At 40.7% G+C, this 15,606-nt stretch overlaps 1 protein-coding gene across 1 annotated transcript in view; it reads left to right on the top strand.

Annotated features, from left to right (window-relative positions):
• Nucleotides 1-15,606, top strand: part of drp2 (dystrophin related protein 2) — a 91,015-nt gene that overhangs the window by 44,337 nt on the left and 31,072 nt on the right. The window contains exons 10-14 of the mRNA XM_059976516.1: nt 479-680; nt 5,767-5,852; nt 6,810-6,967; nt 14,066-14,232; nt 15,321-15,432. Coding sequence (XP_059832499.1) covers nt 479-680; nt 5,767-5,852; nt 6,810-6,967; nt 14,066-14,232; nt 15,321-15,432 — 725 coding nt within the window. The remainder of the gene's footprint in view (nt 1-478; nt 681-5,766; nt 5,853-6,809; nt 6,968-14,065; nt 14,233-15,320; nt 15,433-15,606) is intronic.

Genomic DNA, 15,606 nt, shown 5'->3' with positions numbered 1-15,606 from the left:
CTTACTCAGTGCCCATTAAGAGCAGCTGAAAACTTAATAAAGCAGAAGCATTCATTATTTGTTCTCAGTGTGAAACAATAAAATTGGTGATAGCCACACACCAGTCCGTTTTACATCAGAGCCTGTTCATCCACTGGAGTTGTTGGTGATAAGATGTGGGGTGTTATACCGATATTACTTGTGTTACTCCGTTGCATCAAATGAAAACTTTTCTATGGAGTATTGAAGTATGAGGTGGAACTGACCTTCAGATGCACTATATAGCAGAGCCTCTCTCTAGGTTATCCATCAAAGGAGCAGGGCAAAGAACCCAAACTGGAAAAGACTGAATTGTTAAAATTGTATAATTAAAATATCTCTAATTAATTCCTTCTAAATGGACAAATTATATCTCGCTAGGCATGTTTTACTGAAAATAGTAATGTTGCATTGTTATTGGAAAGTTTGTGTTGTTTATTTCTTCACTATTCTCTGTTAGTGGATCTGTTAAGCATAAGCAGCGCCTCGGATATCTTCAGTCAATACAAACTACAACAGAGTGACCAGACAATCGATGTTCTGGAAATCATCCAGTGCCTCACTACAATGTACGATCACCTCGAACAGGAGCGTGGAATAATTGTGAACGTGCCTCTCTCTGTGGACATGTGTCTTAACTGGCTTCTCAACGTTTATGACAAGTAGGTTTTAATTTCACCCCTTCTCGTACCATTTACTCCTTAGCGATGTTGAACACAGATGACAGCACATTATATTGCACAAAATGATTCTAGTAAATATAAAATACTGGAGAAGATCTTTTGTTGCTCCAAAATCATTGCCTATCTATCCCTTGGACTAATATGGCTCCCAGGTCCATTTTTCTCTAGTCAGACTACAGAACAGCTGTTGATTTAGCACAGGTGACTGCACAGCCATATAGAATAACTCAAACCCTCTAAGTCCTTTTCGTTCAGTAGGCCAGCAACCTTGTAATGTGTTCAAAATGTTAGATGATTAACATAGTAAAAGCTCACTTAAGAACAACCAGGCCATTAAAAACAACTTAAATATTTTGTTTTAAACTTCAACTTGCCTTTCTACCAACATCCTATTTCTCCCACTCATCCCAATGGGATTGCTATTTTTGGTGCTGAAACTTCCCACTGCACCTTTGCACACTGAGAAAATCTTGCTGAGGCAACTAGGAAACCAGGGCAGAAAATGGTATTGTAGCTCAGCCCCACACCAGTGATTGAAACTAAGATTGGTTTGGGAAAGCAAGAATTTAGAACCAGTTTGACTTAACTGACAAGCCAATCCCAGCACTGGCTTGCTGGCGTGAATGCTAGTTTAACTGATGTGTGGGAGATACCCTTGGTTACAATAAGAATAACACAAAATGAATTTTGAGTGCTTCAGTTCAAATCTACTCAGAAATCTGTTTGTAATTTAACATTAAGTTGGCAAGGAGTTGGCAGGGCTGGCATTTTACTATGTGGAATATTAGACTAGCATAGAGTAAAAGATGCTGTTCAAGGATAAAAATGATATAAGACCATAATACCATAAGATACAGCAGCACAAGTACGCCATTCAGCCCATCAAGTCTGCCCTGCCATTCAATCATGGGCTGATCCAATTCTTCCAGTCATCCCCACTCCCCTGCCTTCTCCCCATACCCTTTGATGCCCTGGCTAATCAAGAACCTATCTATCTCTGCCTTAAATATACCGAATGACTTGGCCTCCACAGCCACTCATGGCAACAAATTCCACAGATTTACCACCCTCTGACTAAAGTAATTCCTTTGCATCTCTGTTCTAAATGGACGTACTTCTTTCCTGAAGTCGTGCCTTCTTGTCCTAGACTCCCCTATTATGGGAAATAACTTTGCCATATTTAATCTGTTCAGGCCTTTTAACATTTGGAATGTTTCTATGAGATCCCCCCTCATTCCCTTGAACTCCCAGGGAATATAGCACAAGAACTGCCAGACATTCTTCATACAGTAACCTTTTCATTTCTGGAATCATTCTCATGAAACTACTCCAAAACCTCTCCAACGTCAGAATATATTTCTAAAATAAGGAGCCCAAAACTGCACACAATACTCCAAGTATGGTCTCAGGAGTGCCTCATAGAGCCTCAACATCACATCCCTGCTCTTATATTGTATACCTCTAGAAATGAATGCCAACCTTGCATTCATCTTCTTTACCACCGACTCAACCTGCAGGTTAACTTTTAGGGTATCCAGCACAAGGACTCCAAGTCCCTTTGCATCTCTGCATTTTGAATTTTCTCCCCATCTAAATAATAGTCTGCCCGTTTATTTCTTCCACCAAAGAGCATGACCATACATGTTCCAACATTGTATTTCATTTTCCACCTCACTGACCATTCCCCTAAACTATCTCAGTCTCTCTGCAGGCTCTCCATTTCCTCAACACTACTCGCTCCTCCACCTATCTTTGTATCATCAGCAAATTTAGCCACAAATCCATTAATCCCATAGTCCAAATCATTGACATACATCGTAAAAAGCAGTGGTCCCAACACCGACCCCTGTGGAACTCCACAGGTAACCAGCAGCCAGCCAGAATAGGATCCCTTTATTCCCACTCTCTGTTTTCTGCCGATCAGCCAATGCTCCACCCATGCTAGTAACTCCCCTGTAATTCCATGTGCTCTTACCTTGCTAAGCAGCCTCATGTGCGGCACCTTGTCAAAGGCCTTCTGAAAATCCGAGTACACCACATCTACTACATCTCCTTTGTCTACCTTGCTTGTAATTTCCTCAAACAATTGCAGTAAGTTTGTCAGACAGGGTTTTCATTTCATGAAACCATGCTGGCTTTGTCCTATCTTTTCATGTGCCTCTGGGTACTCTGTAATATCTCTAGCAATAGATTCCAACAGTTTCCCAAACACTGATGTCAGGCTAACACATCTAAAGTTTCCTTTCTGCTGCCTCCCACCCTTCTTAAATAGCTGAGTAACCTTTGCAATTTTCCAGTCATCTGATACAATGCCAGAACCTATCGATTCTTGAAAGATCATTGTTAAAGCCTTCACAATCTCTCCAGCTACTTCCTTCAGAACCCGAGGGTGCATTTCATCAGGTCCAGGAGATTTATCCACCATCAGACCATTAAGCTTCCTGATCACCTTCTCAGTCGTAACTTTCACTGCACATACTTCACTTTCTTGACACTCTTGAATGTCTGGTATGCTGCAGATCTCTTCCACTGTGAAGACTGAGGCAAAATACGCATTCAGTTCCTCTGTCATCTCTGCATCTTGTATTACAATATCTCCAGTGTCATTTTGTATTGGTCCTATATCTACCTTCAACTCTCTTTTACCCTTTATATACAAAAAAGCTTTTAGTATCTTCTTTGATATTAGTTGCCAGCTTCCTTTCATAATTCATCTTTTCCTTCCTAATGACCTTCTTAGTTTCCTTCTGCAAGTTTTTAAAGCTTCCCAATCCTCTAGATTCCCACTAGCTTTGGCATCCTTGTATGCCCTCTCTTTTGCTTTTACTTTGGCTCTGACTTCACTTGTCAGCCACGGTAGTGTCCTTCTTCCATTTGAAAATGTCTGCTTATTTAACTATGTCAGTACATCTAGGTTGTGGAGGAGTCTGGAAATGACTTTGTTCCAAGCATGCCTCATGTCTCACCTGGGGAGAATTTGATGAGAAGGTTCAGTAACAGTATCACTTCATAAACGAATCATGCTGTATCTGACTGGAATGAAATGTTGACTTGAAATGAGAAGGACTTCCCTGCACTAATTGCTAATCCTGGCCTGTAGAAGAAGGCAACAAAAGGAGTTTAGAAGTAGAAGCCAAAAAAAATCAGAAATGCACCAAAAATACATGACAGCTGGGCACAGCAAACTTTGGTTGCATGCCATCCTGGTTGAAAGCGTGTGACCAGTGCCTGGTTCCAAGTCGAGGTTCAAGTAGTCAGGAGGATCAGATGCCATAGGCCTGATTGTGCCTGTGCTGAGGCCAGTAAATGGTGGGGAGGCATTGAGGCCTGTGCAACCACTGCGGCAGGAAGGAGTGGATAACATCCGAACATAAGGGATAGGTCATTTGGTCCCTCTGCTCCTGCTCAGTGATCTCACTGATAGAAACTCTTTAACCCTCCATTACAGAGAATTCCAGACCTCTGCATGAAGAAATATCTCTTCATGTTGGCTCTGTATAGCTAACCCCTTATTTGAAACTGTCACCCTTGGTTCTAGAACCCTCAACCAGGATGAAGATTCTCCACTGCCTTTTGAGCACTGCAAGGAATTTGTAAGTTTGAATTCTCATTATTTTGACCCTTCCACATGTAGGAGTGTGGATGAAGGGTAGAATCAGAGCCTTTATTTTTGATGTGATTGTTGGAAGTACAGTATGAGAGTAGTGGTATGCATCTGGGCCTGCATTATCACCTTGGGGGAAGGGAAGAGATGGTGAGGAACTATCAAAGTCTCCAATGTCCTGTGGGTTGAGAAGGTAGGAGAACCAAGGGCACCTGCAATAACTGTGGTGGAAATAAAGTTTGTGCAATGCAGAGACAGCCAGCAGAATACAAGGAGAGGAAGGGATAGGCATTCCAGTCCAGTCCTGCACAGGAAAAACCATTGCACAGTGATGTCCATACACGGAACAGGTTGACCATTGCACAGCGAGTGCCAGCATTCTATATATCGTGATGCAGTGATAGAACTTTTCACATGCTGGAACTGTTCATTGTCACACTCCTGACAGGACAACAGCCCTCTCCTCTCCTCTATGGACCATTCTTCAGTTACATCATTGAAAAAAAAGCCAAGATTGTGCATTTGAATTCCTAATTGAGTGTCACTAACAAAGGAAAGCACCGATGATTTTGTACTAATGAATATATCATTAAGTTATGCTAATACTAATTCCCTCACATAGGCTGTTCCCCATTGGATAAGTTGCTAGGAGTGAGCTTGGCTTCCTATGCTGTATCTTTCCCTCACCCACAGTAAATCCCAGGAATTGCAGTCAGCTGTGCAGAATCTGTTTGCTGGGATTTATCACCACCGGTTCAAGTTTGCGCAACATGCAACAGAAGTCTCAATTACGGAAGAACAAATTTAAATGTCACACATGAACTGTAAAGCAGGTTTATCTTTATTCCTGAATTTTAAATAAGGAACAGGCATTTGCATAATACATATTTGAACCATCCCTGGGGTTGGTTTCCTGCAATAAAAGAACTGAATTCTACCACATCTCATCTGACACTTCATAGAACCTTAATAATTCAATTCCACAATGAACCGTAAATATCAGAAAGTTCCCAGATTTGACTGCAAATTTTCCTCTAGGTTGAAAATTCCTCTATTCAATCTCTTGAATAGAGATTGAGATCCAGTGGGCTAATTAGTAGAAACTTCTCAAATTTCCCACTCCAGTTGCCATCCAACATTATGTGAATGTGGGACGATGATGGTGCAGACCTGGGGTGATGTTTACAACAGTTAGAAACATCAGCACCATTTATTATCACAGCTTATGCCAAAGGGCTCTTGATTCAGCTAGCTCACGCCCTACAGAGTCATAGATCAGGCTGAGAGAGAAAAGTTGTGTAAATTCTTGCGAGAATTTGGTTGCTCAGCATTTCAGTTTTGAAAACTTCGAAAGACGTGGTCAATTTTGAAAAATGCAAACAGGTTTTCATTTCCTTCAACTATTTTTCGATGTATATTGTCTCTACTTCTTTCATTAATTTTGTTCTTTCGCTCCTCTAGTGGTCGCAATGGCAAGATTCGAGCATTGTCCTTCAAAACTGGAATTATAACTCTGTGCAATGCAGAGGTGGAAGAGAAATATCAGTGTAAATATCAGACACAAAGATGGAAGGGAAGGCTTGGGTTTATTAACATCTTTATCAACTTTTCCCAAAAGATCTCAAAATGCTCCTTATATTTCAATGTAACTTCACTAGCTATCTTCCTATTGCATCCAAATGCACCAAGTGAAGTTATACTGAACTATGTTTTACCATACTAAGGCCTTTTATCTATTCTGGTATGCGTTAAACTTTCACACAAAGAGCAACAAACTACACAAAGAACACTAATCTTTCTGCTAATCACAGGATCATTCTGTGTGGAGAATGGCCATCACCCTTAACCTGCATAGCCAGTAGCCTCACTGCAAACAGTACTGAAAGTCATGACAGGATGTTGAATAAGGGCAAGTCTTTCCTTACTGTTTATGCGGAAATAAGATAACATTAAATGCTTTAATTAACTTTAAATTTAATATACAAATATTTGCCTCAAGTAACTCGTGCAGAAACAAAGTTCTGTTGCAAAATAGTCACAAGAAGGTAATTATAAAAAGTAATTGCCTACCCATATTGCATTTTTTTGGTGTAATGCAAGCAGCTCACATAAGGAGCACCCCAGCTAATTTTTAGATTCTGACACTGTAGTGGTCAAGAAGGAAAGAACATTGTCACAGAACAGCTGCTTCCCCAAAGCTGAACATGGGCCTTCCTCGAAGGCTGGTTAGCATATAGATTTAGGAGAGGCTTAAGAGCAGATAAACCAAATAGATTAATTTGAGAGTGTTCCATCTTCCATTTATTGTAACAACTGTCCTTCTGAAATACTTCAATAACTATTCAATGTTTCAGAGCACATTGTGTTCCTTAGAAGCACTACTTTAATTTATGGTCCTATTTTTCTTCTGTCCATCCCTCTACTGAAGAAAACCAATACATTTTAAATTTCTAAAGTTAATTTCTTCATTAATATAATTGATTAAATATTATTGACCTCCATAGACTTGTACAAGCAAGTGAGCAGCTCAGCTAATCTGTGTGATCAGCGACACCTCAGCCTTCTCCTGCATGAAGCCATTCAGATCCCCCGCCAGCTGGGCGAGGTGGCAGCATTCGGAGGAAGCAATGTGGAGCCCAGTGTCAGGAGCTGCTTCCGGTTTGTAAGTCTGCTGTGAGCATTTTTCCATTCAGGAGGTGGATTGCGGTAAGGAGGAAGGGCGGGCTGGGAGGAAATGGGATGATTGAGAAATGAGGGGCGGAATAATTTTGTGGGAATACTTGCACCTTGCCAGACTTGTCTGAGATTTGTTTATTTTAATTGCAACCCAGCCTCTAGTGTCTTATCACTCTTTTACCTTAATTTTAATTATCAGTCAAATTAATGATGCAATCAGTTTCACACCAAACTGAATATTCTGGGAGTTAAACGAGAAAACTGTTCCTTCTGTGGAATGGAACCAAAATGGAATGGATGTGCTTCCTAGATTCAGAATGAAAATAGACTTATCTTCACTTTTTAATGAAAAATCTTGGACTTTGCAATGAAAATGACTATTACCTTTTCCTTAGATCACTGGTATATTTGATTTCAGTTTGTAGTTTCGAAGATTTGGAGGGATTGTCTGCAGAGTCTCTGTGGGCGGAGGTTAGAAACAGGAAGGGGTCGATATTTTTTACTGGGTGCTTTTTATAGGCCACCCAATAGTAACAGGGATATCGAGGAGCAGATAGGGAAACAGATCCTGGAAAGGTGTAATAATAACAGAGTTGTCATGATGGGAGCTTTTAATTTCCCAAATATCTATTGGCATCTCCCTAGAGCAAAGGGTTTAGATGGGGTAGAGTTTGTTAGGTGTGTTCAGGAAGGTTTCCTGACACAATATGTAGATAAGCCTAAAAGAGGAGAGTCTGTACTTGATTTGGTATTGGGAAATGAACCTGGTCAGGTGTCAGATCTCTCAGTGGGAGAGCATTTTGGAGATAGTGATCATAATTCTATCTCCTTTACAATAGCATTGGAGAGAGATAAGAACAGACAAGTTAGAAAAGCGTTTAATTGGAGTAAGGGGAATTATGAGGCTATCAGGCAGGAAATTGGAGGCTTAAATTGGAAACAGATGTTCTCAGGGAAAAGTACAGAAGAAATGTGGCAAATATTCGGGGGATATTTGTGTGGAGTTCTATATAGGTACGTTCCAATGAGGCAGGGAAGTTATGGTAAGGTACAGGAACTGTGGTGTACAAAGGCTGTAATAAATCTAGTCAAGGTGAAAAGAAAAGCTTACAAAAGGTTCAGAGAGCTAGGTAATGTTAGAGATCTAGAAGATTATAAGGCTAATAAGAAGGAGCTTAAGGAAATTAGGAGAACCAGAAGGGGCCATGGAAAGGCCTTGGCGGGCAAGATTAAGGAAAACCCCAAGGCATTCTACAAGTATGTGAAGAGCAAGAGGATAAGATGTGAAAGAATAGGACCTATCAAGTGTGACAGTGGGAAAGTGTATGGAACCGGAGGAAATAGCAGAGGTACTTAATGAATACTTTACTTCTATATTCACTATGGAAAAGGATCTTGGTGATTGTAGTGATGATTTTCAGCAGACTGTAAAGCTTGAGCACATAGATATTAAGAAAGAAGATGTGCTGGAGCTTTTGGAAAGCACCAAGTTGGATAAGTCACCAGGATCCAATGAGATGTACCCCAGGCTACTGTGGGAGGTGAGGGAGGAGATTGCTGAGCCTCTGGCGATGATCTTTGCATCATCAATGGGGATGGGAGAGGTTCCTGAGGATTGGAGGGTTGCGGATATTGTTCCTTTATTCAAAAAAGGAAGTAAAGATAGCCCAGGAAATTATAGACCAGTGAATCTTACCTCAGTGGTTGGTAAGTTGATGGAGAAGATCCTGAGAGGCAGAATTTATGAACATTTGGAGAGGTATGATATGATTAAGAGTAGTCAGCATGGCTTTGTCAAGGGCAGGTTGTGCCTCACGAGCCAGATTGAATCTTTTGAGGATATGACTAAACACATTGATGAAGGAAGAGCAGTAGATGTAGTGTATATGGATTTCAGCAAGGCATTTGATAAGGTACCCCATGCAAGGCTTATTGAGAAAGTAAAGAGGCATGGGATCCAAGGGGACATTGCTTTGTGGATCCAGAATTGGTTTGCCCAGAGAAGGCAAAGAGTGATTGTAGATGGGTCATATTCTGCATGAAGGTCAGTCACCAGTGGGTGCCTCAGGGATCTGTTCTGGGACCCTTACTCTTTGTGATTTTATAAATGACCTGGATGAGGAAGTGGGGGGCTGGGTTAGTAAGTTTGCTAATTACACAAAGGTTGAAGATGTTGTGGATAGTGTGGAGGGCTGTCAGAGGTTACAGCAGGACATTGATAGGATGCAAACCTGGGCTGAGATGTGGCAAATGGAGTTCAACCCAGATAAGTGTGAAGTGATTCATTTTGGTAGGTCTAATATGATGGCAGAATATAGTATAAATGGTAAGACTCTTGGCAGTGTGGAGAATCAGAGGGATCTTGGGGTCCGAGTCCGTAGGACGCTCAAAGCAGCTGAGCAGGTTGGCTCTGTAGTTAAGAAGGCGTACGGTGTATTGGCCTTCATCAATTGTGGAATTGAATTTAGGAGTCAAGGGGTAATGCTGCAGCTATGTAGGACCCTGGTCCGACTCCCTTTGGAGTACTGTGCTCAGTTCTGGTTGCCTCACTACAGGGAGGATGTGGAAGCCATAGAAAGGGTGCGGAGGAAATTTACAAGGATGTTGCCTGTATTTAGGAGCATGCCTTATGAGAATAGGTTGAGTGAACTCAGCCTTTTCTCTCTGGAGCAACGGAGGATGAGAGGTGACCTGATAGAGGTGTATAAGATGATGAGAGACATTGATCATGTGGATAGTCAGAGGCTTTTTCCCCGGGCTGAAATGGTTGCCATGAGAGGACGCAGGTTTAAGGTGCTGGGGAGTAGGTACAGAGGAGATGTCAGTGGCAAGTTTTTTACTCAGAGAGTGGTGAGTGAGTGGAACGGGCTGCAGGCAATGATGGTGGAGGCGAATACAATTGGGTCTTTTAAGAGACTTTTAGATAGGTACATGGAGCTTAGTAAAATAGAGGGCTATAGGTAAGCCTAGTAATTTCTAAGGTAGGGACGTGTTTGGTACAACTTCACGGGCCGAAGGTTCTGTATTGTGCTATACGTTTTCTATGTTTCTATGACTTATTTCGGTGTTATTGAGGTGTGGTTCTTTTTACTGAAAAAATGAACAATTTCAACTTTTCTCTGTGATACACAGCCAGCTAATTGCACCTCAATCCTGCAAAACCACTTTAGTGCTCCCTACCCTCATAACAAAAGCTCTCTGCAACAGCATCCTGGTGATGCATTTGAGCCACTGTGGGTCCATGCTTGAAAAGGAGAATAATTATTACCTTTATCATGTGTGAAGACAGAAGCACAAACAGTTTAGAATGAAGTCTATCACTTCATACTAACAGTAGCTAATGGGAAAATGTGGGTTTCAGCTGTTGACACACATGAAAACTGTTAAGCATGGAGACCTTACCAGGCAAATCCTCTGAGCAAAAGCTAACCTGCTTCAAAGTTGCCAACATGTGGTGGATAACAGTTGGTCTATGGAGAGGAGTGAGGAGTCAACATCTTGGGCCGAGACTCTTCATCAGGACTAATGGAGGAGCCTTGGCCTGAAGCGTCAACTCTTTGTTCCTTTTCATAGAATCTGCCTGACCTGCTGAGTTCTTCCACCTTTTTATGTTTGTTATTTATTTAATTGATTGATTGATTGATTAATTATGTTTTCTTTGTATTTGCACATCGCTTGCTTGTCAGTCTTTGTGTGTGTGTGTGTAGTTTTTCATTGGTTCTATTGTAGTTCTTTGTTCTACTGTGAATATCTGCAAGAAAGTGAATCTCTTCGTGATATATGGTGGCATACACATACTTTGATAATAAAGATACTTTGATTATATTTGCAGAGCAACCAAAACGAAGATGTAATGTCTTCTTTTAAGGAGCATTCCAATCTAATCAGTACTTCTAGTTCCTGCTTTGATTTCATTATCTTTCATACACATCTGTACATTTTGTTGTTGTTCCAGCAACAGTTCTTGTTCCTTTTTCACTACTCTGTACTGTTCAATCCGTTTGAAAACCTCTACAGGCCTTCTAAACTCCTCAATGCAGTAAGTCCATTCAACTCCCTCTTGCTTCCCCTGCACTGTTTACTCAGGCAGTTCTCTTTGTCTTTCATATTGGCCATCCTTTCTAAAAGTTGACATTTCTAAAACTGGTCCATGAATCTGAAGCCTTCCCTCCTCTACAAAGAATGAAGATATTCTACTGTTAATAACACCAATAATAGCAATGTACAAACCCTATTTCCAGAAAAGTTGGGATATTTTCCAAAATGCAATAAAAACAAAAATTTGTGATCTGTTAATTCACATGAACCCTTATTTAACTGTCAAAAGTACAAAAAAATGATTTTCAATAGTTTTACTGACCAACTTAATTGTATTTTGTAAATATACACAAATTTAGAATTTGATGGCTGCGACACACTCAACAAAAGTTGGGACAGAGTTAAAATAAGATTGAAAAGTGCACAGAGTATTCAAGTAACACCGGTTTGGAAGACTCCACATTAAGCAGGCAAATTGGTAGCAGGTGAGGTATCATGACTGGGTATAAAAGTAGCGTCCATCAAAGGCTCAGTCTTTGCAAGCAAGGATGGGTCGTGGCTCACCCCTTTGTGCCAAAATTTGTGAGAGAATTGCTAGTCAATTCAAAAGGAACATTTCCCAACACAAGATTGCAGAGAATTTAGGTCTTTCAACATCTGCAGTACATAATATTGTGAAAAGATTCAGAGAATTCAGAGACGTCTCAGTGCATAAAGGGCAAGGTCGGAAACCACTGTTGAACGCGCATGAAATTCGAGCCCTCAGGCGGCACTGCCTAAGAAACCGTCATGCTACTGTGACAATTATAGCCACCTGGGCTCGGGAGTACTTCGGAAAACCATAGTCACTTAACACAGTCCGTTGCTGCATCCAGAAATGCAACTTGAAACTGTATTACGCAAGGAGGAAGCCATACATCAACTCTATGCAGAAATGCCGGCGAGTTCTCTGAACCCGAGCTCATCTCAGATGGACCGAAAGACTGTGGAACCGCGTGCTGTGGTCAAATGAGTCCACATTTCAGTTAGTTTTCTGAAAAAACGGGCGTCAAGTTCTCCGTGCCAAAGATGAAAATGACCATCCTGATTGTTATCAGCGAAAGGTGTAAAAGCCAGCATCTGTGATGGTATGGGGGTGCATCAGAGCCCACGGAATGGGTGAGTTGCATCTATGTGAAGGTACCATTGACTCTGGGGCGTATATTAGGATTTTAGAGATACATCTGTTGCCATCAAGGCGACGTCTCTTCCCGGGATGTCCATGCTTATTTCAGCAGGACAATGCCAGACCACATTCTGCACGGGCTGCAACAGCGTGGCTTTGTAGACACAGAGTGCATGTGTTTGACTGGCCTGCTGCCAGTCCAGATCTATCTCCTATTGAAAATGTGTGGCGTATCATGAAGAGGAGAATCAGACAACAGAGACCACGGACTGTTGAGCAGCTGAAGTCTTATATCAAGTAAGAATGGACAAAATTTCCAATTGCAAATCTACTACAATTAGCATCCTCAGTTCCGAAATGATTAAAAAGTGTTATTAAAAGGAAAGGACATGTAACACAATGGTAAACATGCCTCTGTCCCAACTTTTGTTGAGTGTGTTACAGCCATCAAATACTAAATGTGTGTATATTTATAAAATACAATTAAGTTGGTCAGTAAAACTTTTGAAAATCTTTTCTTTGTACTTTTGTCAGTTAAATAAAGGTTCACGTGAATTAACATATCACAGATTTTTGTTTTTATTGCATTTTGGAAAATATCCCAACTTTTCTGGAAATGGGGTTTGTATTTACTTTAATGCCTCCATATCACCAATTCCCCAGGCCCCACCAAGATAGATATAGTTATAATCCCCTTGATGTGGGTGATGGGATCCCATTCTCGGCACCTCTTCGCTCATGAGACTTCACACTTTAAATCTGTCTTTAATCATAAGAACTCTCCCACTTGGTTCTCTGTCTTCTCAGCCCTGGAGAGTGGTTAATTTATTTCTAGTTTTCCTCAGATGGTATCAGCTGGTTGCATCCTGCCTGTGCAATACTGCCAGGGCGCTGATTGTTAAAACCCACCAAGCAAATAAACTAGGTGGGAGTCATGTAGGAGTGCAGAGGGTGGGCTGAAATCTTACCATGGCACTCCTGAGGAATATAAAGGTAAATTTGAGGTCCACATCAGCCATGCATTTGCCCTTCTTGTTCTTGCACAAGCAAATGTAACCCATCATTCATAAGTCAGCTGCATGTGAAGTCAATCATCTTTTGGTGGGCTCACAGGCACATATACATACAATTTATTACAGAAGCTATTGCAGATTTCTTATAGGTATCTTTTTCTTATGCTATCATATAGAGATAAATCATATAATTGTTTTCTTAATGATAGTTATACCGTGAAATCATTGCATGCCCTAACTAATTAGTACCTTCTAGAATAATATCAGGGACCAGGGCAGCTGATTTGATCCCTAGGCTTTGAGGCTGGAGATGAGATGATGAGAATCATCCCAAGGGTTAATTTGGTTAGGCTGCATTACTAAGGGGTACATAGTCTTTTGTTCCTATTCTGATTCCATTCAGAAGAGATCACTTTATAGATAATGTTCTTTCCTACTTTACTGGTTCTGATATGAACCCAGCTCTCTCCACACCCCCCACCCCCACCTAGACCTGTTTCATTATGCCCTCTGTATTGACACAAAATATATTAAACCAAAGAATTCTTGAACACATTTTCTCCTCCATTCCATATTTTCCAAGTTGCCAGAGAATTTTCAGTGCTACATTTCTGTGTTGTGTAAAATATTGAATTCAGAAATTTCAGCAATTGCTGTTGTGACCATCTCTCAGCACACTGAAAAAAAAATAATGCTTCTAATAACACTGAAAGTTAATGTTATGCTTACCTTTATTTTAACCCATCTTTATTTTAACCCATTATTTTAATCCATCACAAAATCTGGTTTGAAGAATATCTTCACAATCTGGACTCAATGACTGTGCCATTTACAATTTCTGCAGCATGTCATTTACTTCTGCCTCTAGGTTAATGAGGAGCCAGTAATTGAGGTCACACATTTCTTGGAATGGATGCGACTGGAACCCCAGTCAATGGTCTGGCTGCCAGTCCTGCATCGTTTAGTAACTGCTGAAGCTGCAAAACACCAAGCCAAATGTCACGTCTGCAAACAATGCCCAATCAAAGGCTTCAGGTAATTAAATACAATAATTATCTTTTTACTTAACTTTTCTTTTCAGTGGTCTATGCAATTAAACAGAAGTATGCTAAATTCTCCTTTCCTTCACCGTGATGCAATAAACCTTCTGAATATGGTGAAGAGACATTTATGGTGCGCTGATTTATACCACTGTTCCTTAGCAATGGCTGACACTTTCAGTCCAGGGTAAATTAATGAGCATAGGTATACGTACCAGCATTATAATTGATTTGTCCACACAATAGCTTGAGGTCTAGGATTATTCATATGGTCTTATTATCTTCTCTCATTCAGTAAGATACCAGAGGATAGACTACCACTTAAATTTGAAAAGGCAACTAATTTAAGACAAAACTATAATGGGTAAAACAGCATTTCATACAGGGGTTCTTCTCCAGAACGTGAGTGTCTAGAAAATGTCACATTGAAACATTTGCAGAAAAATCCTTAAAGGGCAACCCACCCAGTACCACACCAGCCTTTCACACATCAGTGTCAATTGTAACAATTTAAGCAAACCAAACTTGTACAGAAGTTTGTACGTGTGCATAGGTTTGGTACCAATAAAGATACCAACTAGAGATAATGCTAATGGAACACCAGCTCTTGTTCTTCCACTCCCTGCAGCTCTAGATCTTATGTTTCTCTTTTTTTCTTTATTATTTGCTCTACTTTTGTACCTCTTCTTAACCTTACATGCATTCATTTACAAAGAATAGCTAGCACAGCAATAGGTCACTGGGGCCAACAGTTCTACATCAGTGTTTCAGCTATATGATAGCCTTCTCCCATCTCTTTCATCCTACCCTATCAATAAAACCTTCTGTTCTCTTCTGAAGGTCCAAAGGTAGATAAGACACTTAGATCAAATTGCTACACCAGGGTTCTGAAAGAGGCAGGAGAATGGGGTTGAGAGGAAAATAAATCAGCTATGATTGAATGACGGAGCAGACTCAATGAGCTGAATGGTCTAATTCTACTCCTATGTCTTATGGTCTAATTCAGAATCAATTTTCATTTGTTTTGTGTTTCTTGTTTAATTCCTGTCTCTAATTGGCTTTGACTTATCTTTTCTGCTTCAGGTACCGCAGTCTGAAGCAGTTTAATGTTGACATCTGTCAAACATGTTTCTTGACAGGAAGGGCAAGCAAGGGTCACAAACTGCACTATCCCATCATGGAGTACTGTGCTCCTGTAAGTAACATTATATGCCTTCCCTTATATACACGCTCACAAAGAATCCAGTTCCTAACTGCACCACCATCAATATCCAGGGGTTATCACCATCTCTGGTACTGCATCATGATCAAATCTCAAGTTTTGTTGCCTAAGTTCCTCTGTTGCACTTGCTCCTAATTTTAAGCAGCT

This window comes from Hypanus sabinus, chromosome 8 (assembly GCF_030144855.1).
Source record: "Hypanus sabinus isolate sHypSab1 chromosome 8, sHypSab1.hap1, whole genome shotgun sequence".
Taxonomy (NCBI): Eukaryota; Metazoa; Chordata; class Chondrichthyes; order Myliobatiformes; family Dasyatidae; genus Hypanus; species Hypanus sabinus.
This window is presented reverse-complemented; position numbering and strand designations above follow the sequence as displayed.